At 33.4% G+C, this 17,792-nt stretch overlaps 3 protein-coding genes across 4 annotated transcripts; 2 read left to right on the top strand and 1 right to left on the bottom strand.

The window, feature by feature from the left end:
* The first annotated feature begins 20 nt into the window (after window positions 1-20).
* Window positions 21-1,074, top strand: LOC123710267 (mediator of RNA polymerase II transcription subunit 10). Its single transcript, XM_045662065.1, has 3 exons — window positions 21-303; window positions 459-542; window positions 782-1,074. The coding sequence occupies exons 1-3, from the start codon at window positions 182-184 to the stop codon at window positions 969-971; spliced, it is 396 nt and encodes a 131-aa protein (XP_045518021.1). The 5' UTR covers window positions 21-181; the 3' UTR covers window positions 972-1,074.
* A 279-nt stretch (window positions 1,075-1,353) lies between these two features.
* On the bottom strand, window positions 1,354-2,569 carry LOC123710266 (mitochondrial cardiolipin hydrolase-like). Its single transcript, XM_045662064.1, has 2 exons — window positions 2,133-2,569; window positions 1,354-1,935 (listed from the first exon to the last, which is right to left on the bottom strand). Exons 1-2 carry the CDS (start codon window positions 2,476-2,478, stop codon window positions 1,499-1,501), a joined length of 783 nt encoding a protein of 260 aa, XP_045518020.1. The 5' UTR covers window positions 2,479-2,569; the 3' UTR covers window positions 1,354-1,498.
* Window positions 2,570-2,848: 279 nt separating this feature from the next.
* Window positions 2,849-12,888, top strand: LOC123710368 (exonuclease 1). 2 transcript variants are annotated; one of them, XM_045662207.1, is made up of 11 exons: window positions 2,849-3,194; window positions 3,307-3,426; window positions 3,589-3,640; window positions 4,032-4,241; window positions 4,605-4,820; window positions 5,871-6,030; window positions 8,046-8,176; window positions 8,466-8,668; window positions 10,098-10,629; window positions 11,780-11,952; window positions 12,693-12,888. In XM_045662207.1, the coding sequence occupies exons 1-11, from the start codon at window positions 3,034-3,036 to the stop codon at window positions 12,709-12,711; spliced, it is 1,977 nt and encodes a 658-aa protein (XP_045518163.1). In that variant the 5' UTR covers window positions 2,849-3,033; the 3' UTR covers window positions 12,712-12,888. The 2 variants fall into 2 exon arrangements, with proteins under 2 accessions (XP_045518163.1, XP_045518162.1); XM_045662206.1 differs by having other exon boundaries at window positions 8,046-8,182.
* The last annotated feature ends 4,904 nt before the right edge of the window (window positions 12,889-17,792 follow it).

Below are 17,792 nucleotides of genomic sequence, written 5' to 3'. Positions count from 1 at the left end.
GTCTGACATAAACACTTAACAGTAGACAATGTAGTTTTTGGAATTGGTATGTTCGATATGGTAACTGGTAAAACATACTTTGTAGAGAGAAAACAAATTATTAAAGAAATTGTCCTATAAATTGTACCAAATTTATTTTCATCTAAAGAAAAAAGCAGTACATTACATACACTTAAAAATAATGTCTTCGCCATTGGAAAAGCTCGAGACGCAATTAGAAATGTTCATTGAAAATGTGAGACAAATACGTATTATTGTCAGTGATTTTCAGCCACAGGGACAAAGTGTGTTGAACCAGAAGATGTAAGTATTTAGTATATTTTAATCTGCCACACTAGAAACATTCTTAACCGCATAATTAAGAAATTGCACATATCCAAAGCTGATTTAAAAACTTGACTATCATGATGGTAGTTTTATACTGTCCATCAGTTTTATGCGTTTTATGTATATTTTAGCCAATCTTTGGTCACGGGTCTACAAGAAGTGGACAAATTAAAATCTCAAGTACATGACATTCATGTACCAACTGAAGTCTTTGAGTGAGTAACAATTTTTTAAATTACATAAAAGACATTTTTCATATATGTAGCAAATTATATTAATATTGATTTCTATGAAGTTTAGTTAGCAACACTTATTGTGATTATTGGAAGATTCTCAGTTTAATTTAAAATAGGATATGCTTAGGAAGCATAGAGTCCAGTCTGACAAAAATCAACATAAGAGAATTAAACCTGTTAATATAAAATAAACTAAAAACATTAACTTATAATTTCAGTTACATTGATCAAGGACGTAACCCTCAACTCTACACAAAAGACTGCATTGATAAAGCATTAGCTAAAAATGAAGAAGTCAAGGGAAAAATTGATTCATACAAAAGATTCAAAAGCCATCTGCTTTCAGAGCTTTCTAAAACATTTCCCAATGAAATTGCTAAATATAAAGCTATCAGAGGTGGAGAATAAGTTAAATGTATTTTTAGATTAAGTCTATTTTTTTAGTCTAATATTTTAAGGCCAATTATACTAATTTAAATGTAAACAAATAAAACACTGAATGAAAAAGCAATTTGGTTTATTACAATGAACTTTAAAATGAAAAACAACAGTTTATATAAAAAGTAAAGAAAGATTATCATGGAAATGAAACATAACTTAGGTTAAAATAGATTGAAAACACTTTTACAGATAAAAGCAGTTTCACGTAATAATAAAAAAATATTGGAATATAGAAAAGTTACATAAAATTTGGTAAACGCAAATGCCCTTTTTAAATAATAAATATTGGATATAAATCATTATTCTGTCTGTATTAGGTAAAATTTAAAATACAACTTAACATGGCATCACTCAGGGCATGTTTATTATAAAAAAATATTCTGTATATATTGAATGTGGTCTTCATTTCATAAATAATAGAAAAATGTTTTAATACTGTACAATATCCTAACCTTTACAAAATTATGTTTAAATTTGCCACTAACAACTAAACATTAATGTACCATTTTCTCAAATGCTAATTCTTGTGGTGATGTCTGTTCTAATGCCTCTGTATCCAGAACAATCTGGGGTATACTTTGGCTATCTATGGTATTATCAGCTTGGGTATAAGCTGGCATTTCAATATTTCCAGATTCTGGTAGTACAACATCAGAATCGCCAGATGCTGGTGTTGCAATTTCATTATCACCCAATTCTGTTTCGTAAAGATTTTCAATATCACTAGTTTTTTGCCACATTTGATAAAATTCTTTTTTGACTGGTACTACAAGTTGTGATTTAGTTGTTATGTACACATAGTTCCAATTGTCAAAGGAACGGTCGTTACCCCAATTCAGAGTTCCTGTCATAAGAATTCTATCATCAACTAAGCAAAATTTGTGTTGCATTGTGTATGCTGGGTCAGTAGCATTACATCTTACTTCAGCACCTGTAACCAAATGATAAACATATTTTGTTATCTTCAATTATGAAAGTGTATAAAATAAATTAAGGATAATATATTACATTAAAGTTAAGTTCAATAAATTATATGTATAGATGGATGTTATCCAGTAAACGTAATAAACCAAAAATAATACATAGGTGTGTACATTATTTTACCTATTTTAGTAGTTTCATACTTACCACATTCGATAAGCTCTCGGATAAAAAAATCTGTAGACTCGTTATATCCTGTGCGGTCAATTATCATTCGAACTTTGATATTTTTCTCCTTTAGCAGTGTAACCAGGCGCCCCTGAATGACTGGGTTGTGGATACCGGGCATGCAGACGTTTACACTTTTCTTAGCAGATTCAATGAAGCTTATCAGTTTATCAAAGTAATTGTATGCATTAAACTGTAGTTTACAAAATACCATAACTTCATTAACCTCTGATTTACGGTTTTTGTAAAAATATGCAGCAGCTGATACAACACATGTTATTGCTATCGCGGCGGCCGACGACAGAACACGTGAAGTTATTCGCATTTTAAGTAATATCGAACATGTATTAAATTATTTTTGAAAATACACTAAGACCAGTCTTTAATTCTATACATCGAGATAAAATTAAGAGGTCAAAACGTGCCAGCGACTGACGGAATATTTTTGTTCTACCCTCATTTTAAATATTTTTAATAATAATTTACTAAACTCTCAGAATATATGTAAAATGTATAATATCGAATAATATTATGTTTTAATTCAAATTAATTTTATTAATATAATTAATTCGAGCTAAGACATAGGTATATTTTTTATTAGTTTAAAAAAAAAAACGTTTACTTGCAAAACGGTTATGTCAACGTGACTTCGAATTAGTGACATTGACATTTCATTTGATTATTAGTGGCGGGAATTCGCCGAGCAGTATTTAGATTTTAATTATTAGTGTTTTTATATGATGACTATATTTTGTAGTTTAATTCTTAGTCTTTTAAAATAATTCGTACAATAAATATATAATAATAATAAGTGTTACATTTAGGTAAGGATAAGTTCTGGTTAATAAGACACTACCATATTTTTGATAATAAAAATATAATGGGTATTACTGGCTTGATACCCTTTATTGAAAAGGCCTCCCGGAGGGCAAATGTTAGTGAATTCAGTGGATCTACTGTTGCTATCGATAGTTATTGTTGGCTACATAAAGGGGCTTTTGCCTGCGCTGATAAATTAGTACGTGGAGAAGAAACAGATATGTAAGTATATAATTTATTAATATTATCATCAGCTTAATAATATTGCATTACAAAACATTATTTATAATCAGTTACAATTACAGTAAATGTAAAAATGCTTATAAATTTTCAGACATATACGTTACTGCTTAAAATATGTGACAATGTTACTATCAAGGAACATAAAACCAATATTAGTTTTCGATGGAAGACATTTACCAGCAAAAGCATTGACAGAATTAAAGAGAAGAGAGTGAGTATCATCACCAACTTTAAAGTAACTTAGGGTTTTTGTGTGCTCAATTTGCTATATATTTTTTACCTGATTAGTCTGAATATTAAATTACCTCCAATACATTTTGCAGCTCTACGTAGTAATTACTATAAGTATAAATAATTGCTTTTTAAATTACAGATCAAGAGACATATCTAAGAAAAGGGCAGCAGAGTTATTAAGTTTGGGAAAGGTACAATTTTAAATATTTAAATTGTAAACATTAAAATAAAATACCATTTTTTTTCATGCTCTACTACACATACTAAAGTAGAGTATCTACTTAATTTAAAGTTTAAGGGATTTTAAACCATTTCACACATATTACACTATTACAAAATTTAGTATGGATTATTAATTATTTTTATTTATTCACACTTTACACATAACTGCACCATATTGAAAGAAACATAATGAAAAGGGACACTAAACAGTACATAGTCGAAATAAACACTATTAAGGTATCTCATCCCGGAAACTATACTATAAAAAAAGTAAAAATAATTGTGAAGTCAGTAGTGATCTTCTACCTATGTTTTTGTACAATATTCTGAACCTATTTCTATATTACTCTGATGTTTTAGATTGACGAAGCTAGGAGTTACATACGTAGAAGTGTTGATATAACACATGCAATGGCTTTAAGTTTGATTAAGGAGTGTAGAAAACGGAATGTTGACTGTATTGTGGCTCCCTATGAAGCAGATTCCCAATTGGCCTACCTCAATATAAAGAATATTGCACAACTAGTCATTACTGAGGATTCAGATTTGATATTGTTTGGTTGTACTAAAGTAAGTTCAAAAAATTAAAAAAATATTGTTTATTACATCTTCCCCTATTATTATTATTAGCAATTATTTATTTATAAGTAATCTTAAATATTAGAAATAATAAAAATATAAGAAAAGAAAACTTATAGACAATATACAGAGCCAAAACAGATTTTAATATTTTAATGTTAATTGTTACTGATAAATAAAGTTAGTCTTCCCGCTTCTTAATATATCTCAACTATAGGTGGAAAATGTCAACAGCTTCATAATTTTTGTTAACCTGATACCCGAAATATTCATGATTTAATTATTTGTTAAATTATCTTGAATTGTAATAATTTCTTTCTCATTAGATTATAGATTGTTGCATGACAATTTCAGGTATTATTTAAAATGGATTTAGATGGAACGGGCACTCTAGTGGAAACAGCTAAGCTACCTTTGGTTATGAAATGCCCAATTGAGAGATACAGCTTTGACAAGTTTAGACAAATGTGTATTATGTCTGGATGTGACTACCTTTCATCTTTGCCTGGGATCGGTCTGGCAAAGGCCAGGCAATTTGTGACTGCCACACAGGATCCAAATTTTGCTAATGTAAGTAATTTTAAAACCTTATTTATCTGAAGCAAATATGTAATAATAAAATTTATTATAAAACTTTTTATAATATTAAACCAGTTTTGCTTATACATTCATAAATTATTATTATTATTAAGTAATAAGTTTCTAGTTTCCTTGAAGAATTCTTAAAAGGCCGGCAATGCACTCGCGAGCCCTTTGGCATTGAAAGTGTCCATGGGGGCTGGAATCACTTCACATCAGATGAGCCTCCTACCCGTTTGCTCCCTGTTCTCTAAAAAGAAGTTGTTAAACTAGCATGTTATATAAAATAAAGTGAATTTCACTTCAACTGTGCTACCGTTTCTCATGGTTAGATCCAGATACACCATGACTTTAGACGAAGAATGCAATGATAAAGTGGTCTATCAAGAAACGGGTTCACATGACATGGATGTCTCCGGTGACCTGGTACCTCGTCCCGGGGAGCATTACATATACAGATACTGGAACCTTCAGAAAACGAAGAAATAACCGCAGAGAGCTGTAATGGCAAGTTCGCAGACGCATAATAGCACCACGAGAAGTAGATGTCTGGGCTCATGAGAGTGCTGAACGTGCACAGATGAACTCAGGAAGTCTTCGGGAACTGTGTAACACCACATTGATACATAAAGTCGTAGGAAAATTCGATTCCCATTCGAGATGTTGTCATTACCAACTCTGTGGCACAGCTAGAGCGCTGGAGTCAAATGTTAAAATAGTAGTTTTAATGTAACAAAGGGAAAAAGGGAACGTGGCCACCCTAAACAATGACCTGACCTGACCTGACCTGACCTGACCTGACCTGACCTGACCAAGCTCAGTTTTACCCGAGGCCTGAGCCACGAACGGCAGATACGTGATTGCGCAGAATTAGCGCGATAAAAAGAGTGGCGGAGAGTTGCTTCCCAGTTCTTCTTGACTGCTCTATGCCCTTGACTTGCGAATTTGTCGTAAAATATCTACGATATAGCAAACTAACAAATAAGGAATCAAAACTAATAAATTTGGCATTTACCGTTCAGTTTATCAAATTCTTTACAGGCGTTAAGAAAACTGCCGAATTTCTTCAAACGTTCCAATTTAGTTGTGACTGACGAATACAGGGAAAACTTTCTCAAAGCGGAAGCCACTTTCCGACATCAGTATGTGTACGACCCTATTGGTAGAAACATGTGTCGACTGGAAGATCCTGATGATGCAGGTAGAATATTTTTTTTTCACTAATATTATATTTGTAAACATTTTTTTTTATTTCTCGAAGGTTAACAATTACGTTTTTAAGGGTATGGAAACGAGCTCTTTATTCAGTTATTTAGACTGTACCAACTCATGGTCGCAGACTTATATTCATAACTTTAAAAACAAAAAAAAATTCTTATTATTATATAAAAATCTTATGTCAAAGTACCAAATGAAAATATATGGAAAAAATATATGGTGGAGTTGAGTTGTTTATGTATCCATTTTGAAAGATCGAGACACGATTTATATAACTTCGCTCGATTGAAAAATAATAGCCAATATATATTGACACTTTAAATTGATTTTATGACGAAAATGTATATAGAACATGATTTTGAAATTTACACGATATTTGTCGCAAGCCAAGTAATCCATTTCAGAAAAAAAAAATTGTCAAAATTATATTAATTTAATGTTTTACATAGCTAATTATAACAATTAGTTTACGGACCGGCGCGCCTCAGTGCTCCAGCTCTCCATTGCGTACCGCGGTCTACCCCGAGACACTGACACAACAATTAGTGCTGGTATAGGGCCTTAAGAGGAAATACCTTATTATCCTATTGTTACGAGCTAGGGGATCAGATAGAAAATGCCGTAGATTTCTTCAAGGGTTTATTTCTTGAAAAATTAATGAGAAATTTATGGGCATTAATTACACACACAAAAACAATCACTTATTACTTCACTTATGCACACTTCACACAGTACTTTATCACTTATATTCATTTTATTCGCACTTTATCGCTTCGGTGTTTCGCTCTTGTTATCGCATTCAAAACTAAAGGTTCGCTTATATATCCCTGGGAATAATTCTAAACAATATTCGAGAACTCTCTAGGCGGGCTTGCTACTGAGTAGCGATTGCACAATTCTAGAACGTCCGCACTCTTTGTCTCTTTCGCACGTTGCTCCGTCCTTGTCGTACGGCGTTCTAGAGTGCTCAGTCTAGTTTCGAGAAAGTTCTGATCTTCTCTCTCTCTCTCTCTCTCGTATCATTTCGTCCTTGTCTCACACCTAGAAAGTTCGGTCTAGAATATTCCTTCATCAAAGTGGTATACCTTGGCCTGAAAACGCCTGAAAACGGGTCTCCTGAAAACTGCACCACTCTACTACACATGTTCTGAAACCCACTGAAAAAAGGTTTCAGCTTCCTGAAAACTAGGGTAACATTATGAAAATTACAATTTTCTAATGTGTGATTAACCCTCTCCTGAAACGGTCAGAAATCAGATTACATCCTGCTGGAAAGTTCTCTAACTAGTGGAAAAATCTAGAAACATTGCAGTCGACCCGTCTTCGTAACACTATTAATAAGGATTTCTTTATTTATTAAAATTTACCACATTATACATTTTACTTAAACTACTTCATATTTAACAAAATCTATAATCTAAGTATGACAATTGAAGTAAACATAAGTGTTTCAAAAAAGAAATTAAAAATTAAAAAAATAATTAAAACATATAATATACACCTTAAAATCGCGAAGAGTTCGAAAGAGAGTTGCTTGTACTCCTAGGTTGGTTTTTGTAGGAAGAGTTTGGAAGATATTTCTGATTTTAGACGTAGGGTAGGGTAGGACCTAATGAGTAAGGGACGACAATTTTAATATAATGTAAGAGGTCACTGCTCTGTATATGATTATTTAGCAGTTTATAGGAGAAGGTAACACCGGCCAAAGTTCTCCGATCATACTGTGATATCATCAATTTTTTAACTCGCTATGTGAATTTACATATTCACATCTTGAGCGTTGGCGAATAAGTCAAAGTCCATACAGAATTAATTAAGACTTTGAAACTAGATTTAATTGTCGTTCTAAGGGCCTTTGAAAGTTTAATACATTATTAACTGAATACTTATCAAAAGAAAACAAAAATACACAATATTCTTCCATCCACCCAAGCGTCGACATTACAATAATATCCAGTAAAATATTTTATATTTATTTTGTACTATATACAATTTCAGATGTCGAATTAGCGTTATGTGTTAACGCCGGGGAGCTATTAGACCCTAAAACGGCGTTTCAGTTGGCTTTAGGAAATCTTGATCCGTTCACCTTAAAGAAAATGGACGATTGGGATCCTGACAATCGTGATATAAGTGTGAGTATTATGAATAGAGTGTAAACGTTGGTCTAGTGGCTTCGGTGTGGGGCTCTCATCCCTGAGGTCGTAGGTTCGATGCCCGGCTGTGCACTTATGTGCTTTCTGTCTGTGTAACATTCGCTTAAACAGTAAATGATATAATCATAAAATAAATACAGAATTCTGAGGTCCAGACCAAACAAATATTTCTTTTTATAAATTTTAAATCGTTAAAATTCTGCGTCAGCATTCTTTTATTAATATCTAACGATGAATGGTTGAACCTTTATTGCCTTTACAGAAGGATGTACAAAGATCAAACTGGAAAGAGCAATCTGTGTCACCTCATCCAAGTATCTGGAGTCCAGGTTTCCATAACTTTTTACACCAAACCAGTCCCTGTAGGAAGGAAAAGGAATCTATTTTAAGCGTAACAAAACCTAGGAAGAAAGTTGTCAATTTAGTCACTAAGATTGTACCTGAAACTCAAGACCAAGATGAAAGGTAATTTTTTGTAAATAAAATAAAGTACGTTTATTTTCAATTATTACAAATGTTGAATAGTGTTTATACTCTGATTTTTCATTCCGTAGAATTCTGACATTTCATAGTGTTGCTACTAAAAAAGTTCTCCAACGAAAAAGGGACAAATTTGACCAAATTTAGGGCAATAGAATAAAATGCTAAGTATTTAGGTTTTACATACAAAAACGTAAACCCTTATATACTTACTCAAGTGACCTAATGCAAAAATTACAAATATGTTAATAGCACGAACAATATATCGAATTAAGTTCAATTACTTTATTTTATTATTTAGCTGGCATCACTGCCTATTAATTCCAGGTTTAGTACACCCTTTTAAATATTCTAAAATATTATATTTAATTGTGCGTTTTTTATTGTTTTTGGTGTAAAGGGACGTAATTATCATTCCGTAAATGCACTCACAAATAAAATGTATGCATAGACTAAGATGTCCAATCGTATTAAAATTGAAAACTATGCCCGGCCAAAAAGTTTTGTAATCTCTGACATGTCAAAAAATGATAGCTGTCAGAATTCTAAGGAATAAAAAATCAGAGTATTTGTTACATTTTTTTATTGTTATCCTAATATACTTACTTTCTTTAAGACCATAGAACGAAATTCAGGAGTAAAGACCTCTAGGCTTTTCCAAATATCTCTATCTTTGGCTTTCTTCCTTCATTCGCTTCCTGCAAACGCTTCTTTCCACCTTTTTTTAAGGCGTCCTCTTCTTTTTTCATGTGAAATTTACCACCACACCACTCCACAATTTACTTCGAATAATGTTTTATCATATTCATTTGCAAAGTGGATAAGGACACACAGGAATATAACTTTAACAGAAATCATAAAAGTATATAGACATTGTTAGAATTGCATATTTGAGAATGATGATTCAATTGGGCTTCCCAACACATTTGCTTAATCATCATAAGTCTAGTGTTGGTCCACGTATTTTAGATAGCAAGCACTGAACGAAGCGAACTATTCAAGTTTCATCAAAATAGTTTTAGTAGTGTAAGGGCTAGGTGGTCTAGTTCTTAGGGTAGGAAATTAAACACTCCAATGATGACTTGATTCACTATAATTCACTTCACTGATTTTACGTAAACTGTATAACTTCAAACTTGAACAAAGGAACTGCCCGTGCACATGTGTCAAAAACCTCTTTTAAAACCTCCTCTCTACTCTCGACCATCCTACTTCGGGGAGATGTTCTAGTCAATTTGAGACAATTCGTACCAAAACCAGTCATGAGTATTGCACATGCGCATTTGTAGCAACATTCCTAAGAATATGTTTCATAAAAAATGTTTAGAATTTAATTAAATAAATATTAAAAGCTAACAGTAGTTTTTCGGTTACAAATAAATAAGGTAAATAATTATTGTTTTATCTTTTTCAGCCTGTCTATAGAGACCCTTAGTAGTATGTATTGCATTGAACCAGCGAACAAAAAGCAAAAAGTAACTGACAGCCCCACACATGACACAGTTTTGACAGAAATAACATCAACGTCACCGATATTAGAAAATAAAGAGAGGTCGTTCAAAAAGCGGCTTTTAGCAAATAATTCCGTTGTGAAGAAATTAAGTCGGTTCCCAAGGACATTTCTAGACGATGAACTGATTGAAAGCAAGTTCTTTAAAAGTAATTCCCCATCAAATAATGAACGTTCCCCCGGCAACAATTTGAACGAAAACAATAGTGTTAAAAATGTGTGTGTGAAAAGTGATTTAGTGATTTCCTCGGATAATAGTGACGATAGTGCCTTAGGTGATTCCGAGCAATTGGAAAATTCGCAAAAGGAAAATTCACCAGTGAAAGTTCGGACTAGTCCCATATTACAAAGTCCGAGAAATCCCTTCAAGAAGCTGGTACAAGATTCTCAGGACTCGGTCATTGATGCGGAGGATTTCATGCCTACTACCTCTCAGGTAAGTTTATTTTATACGACTGAATCCTTTTTGACGGTATACACTATACTCTGATTTTTAATTCCGTAGAATTCTGACAGCTATCATTTTTTGACACGTCAGAGATTGCAAAACTTTTTGGCCGGGCACAATTTTCAATTTTAATATCAGTGAACATCTTACTTAGTCTATGCAAACATTTTATTTGTTACTAAATGTATCTATTTTATTAAGTCCTCCACATTAAAGGTGGATTTACGGCGAGCGATAATTGCATCCTTTTTCATAAAAAACGCACAAGTATAGATATTTTTCAGTCAGGTTCAATTCAAAGACAATCAGGTTTTTTTCTGGTCACATGTTAAAGTATGTGACAGATATTATTCACCCATTAATTTATGACAAATGTTATTTTGTTGCGTAGTTTAATACATTTTTATAACATAAATAATTACATTACATTATTAATATTACATTACAAACATTACAAATATTTACATTATTTAATTTTGACATTTGCACGCAGCTGTTCTTTGTAATTCAGCCATTTTACTTTCATGGAAGATAAAGAAATTATTAATTAAATTTACATATTTAAGACAATTTCGCATTTTTTTAAATTATCACAAAAGAGGTCAACACGTCTCTATCGTGAACTTTTCTGTCGATAAAGAGCAACAATAGCATCATGTTTTTTGTATGACTTTAATAGTCTGTGCACGCAACGAAAGTTCAACAAAAGGATTAATATTTGCCATTTTTATTAATTGAGAGAATTTATTACTGTTTTTATAAGCAGGTACACTAATGTCACTGTTTTATATAGGATATGTTTGATTTCGTGTGTTGTATTTCTATGATTTAATCTTGCAGAATTCTTTACATTTTCTGTTAACTCATAATAAAAAAAGTTAATTTCACCCTTGAGTTAAGTAGTCTTTCGTCTCTTTCTATCAAACAGAGAAAGAGTTAAAACTGACGGACTGATTTATTTTATACGATTTAACGTAGCAAGTATGCTATTTTTTTTTTAAATAGAACTAGTAGTTTTTGAGTTTATTCGTTATAATTATACATATATTTAATCTTCTTATATATTAGGAAATGAAAGCTATTTTTAGTGTTTTGTTTAAAATGTAATGATATTTCATATATGAAAACGATTTTTTAGATACATCTGGTTGAATCCCCTCCAAAAGAAGCAAATCCGTTCAGTCAATTCTCATACACAAATACGCAAACAAACAAACAGACAAAGAAATCGACTTGCAGAGTTCCCGGCTTGAAGAAAACGGTGCCGAACAACCAGCCGACTTTGTTGAGTAAATTTGGATTCCAAAAAAAGTACGTGAGTTAACTAACCTACCGAGTGAGGCCTTGCCTTAAAAAAAATGGTTGTGTGTAAAGTCAGATAGTTTAACGTGACAACGTCGTAACAAAACATGATGACGTGATATTTAAGGCTTCGAGTGGAACAGAGATAGATGTATGCGTACAATAACTGTAACGGGACAATGACCGTAACGGGACAATAATCGTAACGGGACAATGATTCGTGCTTTTTCGTGCGTGCAGCCGGCGTTTATCGAATTATTAGATGTTGTCGCGTCAAAATCACCATACGTCCTTTTAATATTGTTTTAGAAATTACAAAAAAGATATTATTTATTCTGTAGTAACTTTACAGCTAAAATTAATTGTTCAGAGTTGTTCGGATTAATACCTAAAGCTGAGTTTTGTGATCGGACGTCAAGGCAGAATACGAAATTCCGTATCACCTGGACGTCCGTCGTTCTACAACTAAGCGTTTTTCAAGACAGTTCCTCAGCACCACTGTGTGGAACCAGCTGACCACTGATGTATTTCCGAACCAATTCAACTTGGGGCCCTTCAAGAAAAAAGCGTATAAATTCTTAAAAGGCCGGCAACGCACTCGCGAGCACTCTGGCATTGAGTGTCTATGGCATTGAATTTAAAAAAAAACTATAATTACAACTACGTATCATTAGCACGTGCTAAGGTGATTAATAAATATTTTTTTTGTTTGTCCAAATTTCTATAAAAATAAAAATATTTTTTTTCAGACAAGTGTTGCGGAGGTGAACTTAAGAAATAATTTCATCTAAGACAGATGCGTCTAATGTTCAATATTATGCAAACAATTATTTTAAAAAATCCAATTTACAATATGCGGAATGGAACTGTTAAATGACAAGATTAAAAAGTTTTAATTAAGTTTAAGTGGAGATTATGTTGTATTATTTGATGTTGTTTCTTACTCTTGACTGCATTTATTGTTGATTTTGTAAATAAAAAATATTTTGTGTAGATTTTTTTACAAACCCTAAAGAAACCCTCGTAATTTTTTTAAAATTAGTTATTTAGCCTCTTGTGCCCGAGGGAGCGTTCAAGTATAACGTCACGCAATTTTTGGAGAGATTCTTGACACCTCCCCCCCCATGAAACACGCCGTAACGTTTCTGTATCCAATAATAAAACTTTTCGTGACCAACCCAAGTGACTCTTTATACCTAAAACTTACCATTATGTGGTATAAAGTATTGGAAAGTGGAAAATAATATTAATAATAATGCGTAATTAATCCCCGCCCCGCATCGTAACGTATTACAAGAGGACCCCCCCCCAAACTCGTTATGTAATACTTGAAAGCTATATAATACGCGAACGCGGGCTCGAAGCACGATCCAGCCACTTCCGCTGGTGCGTAATAGCATCAACTATTACCCCTTCCCGACAAAAAGGGCTCGTAGGAGGCCCCGACACATACTAACGGATCCGGACGATCCAATTACTGTAGCAAACAATAAATTAAATGCCGTCCGCGCGGCCAATAATAAAAATAGAAATCCACAGACTAGGGTAAAAAACCGCCTTCCCTGGCGGTTTTTTACCCTAGGACCTTTACTTCGCACTACGCTCACTACAGTGAGTTTCCGTCCTGCCCTTCAGGCGATTGACCACCCCGCGACGGCCCAAGCCGAGGTTCGAGTCTCACAGGATACGCCCTTGCGCTAGCCGCGGGAAAACAAGCCATTCTGGCCGAGCTACGCTCGCCAAAACAGCCCGAGCTGAGCTGTAAAGGCCCTTAAGGCCAACAGCGAGATTCCATTCAAAAAAAAAATCGAAGCACGATCCAGCCACAAGGTCAACAATGCTTGAAGTCGGAGCGAAGCTGAGCTGAGATTGCATAATCGTAATCAGAATCCTTCTATAATTTTGGTATAGAACATTTTTATAGTAATCTGTGAAGATAAAAATCTTATTAAGTCTATTTCGTTTTTACAATAATGTAAAAACGTATTTATACATATTAGTATCACTGGATACTCAAAAAAAAAAAACAATTTTAAAGTATAGAACCGAGTTAAGTTAGGTTGTGTTCAATTTAAACACTTTATTTGAAACTGGGTAACAACTGACTTTAATATGAGGTTATAACGAACATAAAATTACAGGTAGTAGGGTTACGACGCTAACAAAAACTAACTTGGCTTATCTAAGGGTTATTAAAGTAAGTGATACTTCAATACAAGTGTAGTCTAACTTTTTGCATTATCGGAAACAAGAATGTTTTATTACAATTTATGACTGGATAAAACTAAAGGGCTAATATTGGCTTTTAGTGTGGGATGATTGTTTACATTTTGTTCTTCGCTTCTAATTATTAAATAAAATATATATACATAATACAATCCAACTTAACTAATGTTAAGTTTACATAACTACCGTAAGGCGAAAATTTCAATTTTTAGAAACTTAAAGTTTTTTAAACCAATAAATAGAAATGAGAAATTTAACAATTTTATATAAGGATTTAACATAAGGATGAGCAAACTTAAATAATCTTAAATATCAGCAACGTACTAACGTTATAACGTACTCTTCCGCGGCTCGAATGTCTTGTGGTGAAGGGGTCTGTGGAACTCGCTACTGTACCTACTAAGATCGGCGCCACCAGCAATCACCTGAAGCAAGACAGGGTAAGAGCGTAGGCTTTTCAGAATCTCCCGCGATCAGCTATTGAAGTCACGGCCATTAATGACGTGGGATCCATCCCATACCCACATCCTATTTGCAATGGTTTGTAGAGCTGGGGAAGGTCGGGTATAATGCGTCAGAACTCCTTCTTTTGGACGTATCGTATGAAACCCCTGCTGCCGAAGCGTTAAGCGTTTAACGGCTATCTCCGCTTCTTCTTGGCGCGTCATGGCCAAGAATCTTAGGAAGGTTTTCCATGTGCCGTCACTGTTTGCCCTTGTAACTGCTACTCTCACAATGCCCTTGCGGGTAAGCTAACCCACAGACTGAACTGACATATGTATATTGTTATTAGCACGATGTAGTTGTTCAAATACTTGAAAAGCGTCAAAAATCTAAAGGAAGGAAGGTGTAAGTTTTCTATAGTCATCCAAAGACAAAAACATCTGCAGGACAGAAAAGCCGTACAATTCTTGTAGTGTTATTTAGAAATAGATAATCAGTGAGGAATTTAATTGAAAGTACTCATAAATTACACTACGGTAAAAAAATACAGTTTACTTAAATTAACGAGCACTTTACACCCTCGCAGTAATTAATCACTTGTCTTCACTATTTGTACGTTTTCTCTTGATGTTTGGTCGCGGAACCACATTTAAGAATTGACTGGCTTTTTTTAAAATGAATTCTCGCTGTTGGCCTCACGGGCCTTGACAGCTCAGCTCGGGCTATTATGGCGAGCGTAGATAGGCCAATTCCCAAGATTAGCACAAGGGCGTCTCCTACGAGTCTCAGACTTCGACTTGTGCCATCGTGGAGTGGACGTTAGACAACGACTGACCGACGGAATCTCACTGAAGTGAGCGAAGAATGGAGTAAGGAAGCTCGCCGGTGAAGGCCGTTTTTAACTCGAGTCTTAATTGGCTTTTAATTTGACATTAGCTCACGTGATGGGATCATATAGAATTCATGAAGTATAAGAAAGTCTTCTTAGAAATTTTGTTCATTCAAAAGGAAGTAATTTGTTGAATTACTTATTAGCCGCACAACAAGGCGGCGTAACGAATTTTTGGCATGAATATTAGGTCTGGGCGGCTTGCGCACATAATGCTTATAATCAATAAGTTTACAAAGTTAAATATGTAAAGCATAGCAAAATAATCTAACAAAGTAATAACAGAATTGTGTAAACAAATGGACGATCCGAAAAAAAATATCCAGCTCAAATAAAATCGGAAAGATAGTATCAATAAAGGGACATAATTTTAAAGATTAATTGATACCACAGGGATTCCGAAGGGTTATCAAAAATTACAAAATGTAACCTTTATTATCTTGACATTTCTTAATTAGATTGTATGTGATATAAAATGTTTTATTTATTGTACGCAAGTTAAAGTTTTCAGTTGCGTTATACAACTTATACTTTTCTTATCTGTGCCTACTTCAACAGGCGCCCTGCGATCGGCTGGAGACAACCTTGGCTACTTACGTATTACACACACACGTTAGTACACACATGTAAACTGGTAGCTTTAAAATACACACGCACACAACAAATCATATGCGAATTAGACTGGAATTTTTATTTTGTCAGCCAATCAGTGGTGGTGCTTTAGGTAGGAGGAAAAACACGCCTTCCTGCCTCCAGACCCTCGCGAGTTTGATTATATAATTAATAAAAATAAATATTAATGCGTATTCTATAAGTACATACGTACTACAGAAAGAAGGTGTCAAATCTATATATATATATATAATAAATATGATAATTCTAATTACCACTCATTTTTTAAAATATTTTTAGATATATTATTATGTGGTATTGTACATTACATTGTCCGTGATTTCTCCGAGTTATTACATATTTAAATAAAACCTCTTTGTCGTATATAATCCTGTGTTAATTACATATATGACGTCTTAGTGTTTTTTTAATTGTGGTCAGTGAGAGACTTATAAGTTAACAAATTAACGCTTATGTTAGTTAAAGTTCAATGGGACGAGTGTTCCACTCTCATCATTGAGCTTGTAGGTTCGAATCCCGACCGACGAATAGACTTGCCTTAAAAAAAACTAATGATAACAAAACAGATACAAAAATATGACGCCGAGACCCACAAGGTTGTAGCGCGAATGGAATATAAAGCAGAATGTAAATTTACCTACATTTGGTAAAACAAATAATGTCTGTTTCCAGTAAAATGAACATTTTAAAACCCGAAATATCACGGGACGTTGATCGTAAAAACAAGTTTGTTTTTCTTTCGCCTATCGGTCCTCGATCAGAGCCGAATAATAAATCTTAATCAGATTGAAAAGCTGTTAGTGACTTTTTTCTCAATTTCGATTCGACATGATGTGATAAATGTTGAATTAATGACATTTAAAGTGTGTTAATTATTGAAAAATTTTAAGTCTTTATGAATGTTACTTACCATTTTTAGTCTGATTCTGTTGTTGTTCTGATTCTAGCTTATTTAAGACATGTGCAATACATGTTTACTTTATAGAAAAGTTTACGTTAGAATCCGAAATTTCATCAGTTGAAAAAGGCGGCGTGTAATGTATATAAGTATTACCTATACCTATATATGACTCTCATCCTTAACGTATGTTCGATCCCCGGTCGTGCAGACTTTCTTTCTATGTGTGCATTTAGCATTTGCTCAAACGGTGAAGGAAATCATCGTGAGGAAACCGGCTTGCCTTAGACGAGCTACATGCCTCTTAGATTGACAAATGATCATGAAACAGATACAGAGGCACAAAGGTTGTAGCGCCACTGATTTATTTTATATTAATTTAATTCGTTATTACCCTTTATACTCAATTGTTAGTACCTGTAGGGACCTGTTTTAATAAATATCATTATTATTATTACTTTGTGCAGTAGTTACAAGTTACAGTCACGAAAGCAGCTAGAATAAGCACAAATTACGATGTTTGCAAACAAGTCTAACTGTTCTACGTGTTTAAAGCAATGGACTATTGAATTCATTTTACGTGAGTTTAAGTTATTGACATCTTGTTTCTATCAACTAAATTGACACACAACACATTTTTTAATGATCTATATTAGGTTAATACATCAAAAAGTGTTAACATGGTCTTCGAAACGGCTGTCTATATTTGCAGTTTATCGCCTAAATATAAGTATCAACAATATTAAATACGTTTAATTT

Source organism: Pieris brassicae, chromosome 5, assembly GCF_905147105.1.
Source record: "Pieris brassicae chromosome 5, ilPieBrab1.1, whole genome shotgun sequence".
In the NCBI taxonomy this organism is placed as follows: Eukaryota; Metazoa; Arthropoda; class Insecta; order Lepidoptera; family Pieridae; genus Pieris; species Pieris brassicae.
This window is presented reverse-complemented; position numbering and strand designations above follow the sequence as displayed.

Bases quoted from the DNA above. Each gene is read 5' to 3' on its own strand.
- LOC123710368 (XM_045662206.1), top strand. From the start codon at position 3,034: ATGGGTATTACTGGCTTGATACCCTTTATTGAAAAGGCCTCCCGGAGG. The intron at 3,641-4,031 runs GTACAATTTTAA...CTGATGTTTTAG, and splicing joins AGTTATTAAGTTTGGGAAAG to ATTGACGAAGCTAGGAGTTA. The intron at 4,821-5,870 runs GTAAGTAATTTT...AATTCTTTACAG, and splicing joins AGGATCCAAATTTTGCTAAT to GCGTTAAGAAAACTGCCGAA.
- LOC123710267 (XM_045662065.1), top strand. From the start codon at position 182: ATGTCTTCGCCATTGGAAAAGCTCGAGACGCAATTAGAAATGTTCATT. The intron at 304-458 runs GTAAGTATTTAG...TGTATATTTTAG, and splicing joins AGTGTGTTGAACCAGAAGAT to CCAATCTTTGGTCACGGGTC. The intron at 543-781 runs GTGAGTAACAAT...TTATAATTTCAG, and splicing joins GTACCAACTGAAGTCTTTGA to TTACATTGATCAAGGACGTA.
- LOC123710266 (XM_045662064.1), bottom strand. From the start codon at position 2,478: ATGCGAATAACTTCACGTGTTCTGTCGTCGGCCGCCGCGATAGCAATA. The intron at 1,936-2,132 runs GTAAGTATGAAA...ATTTGGTTACAG, and splicing joins CCGAGAGCTTATCGAATGTG to GTGCTGAAGTAAGATGTAAT.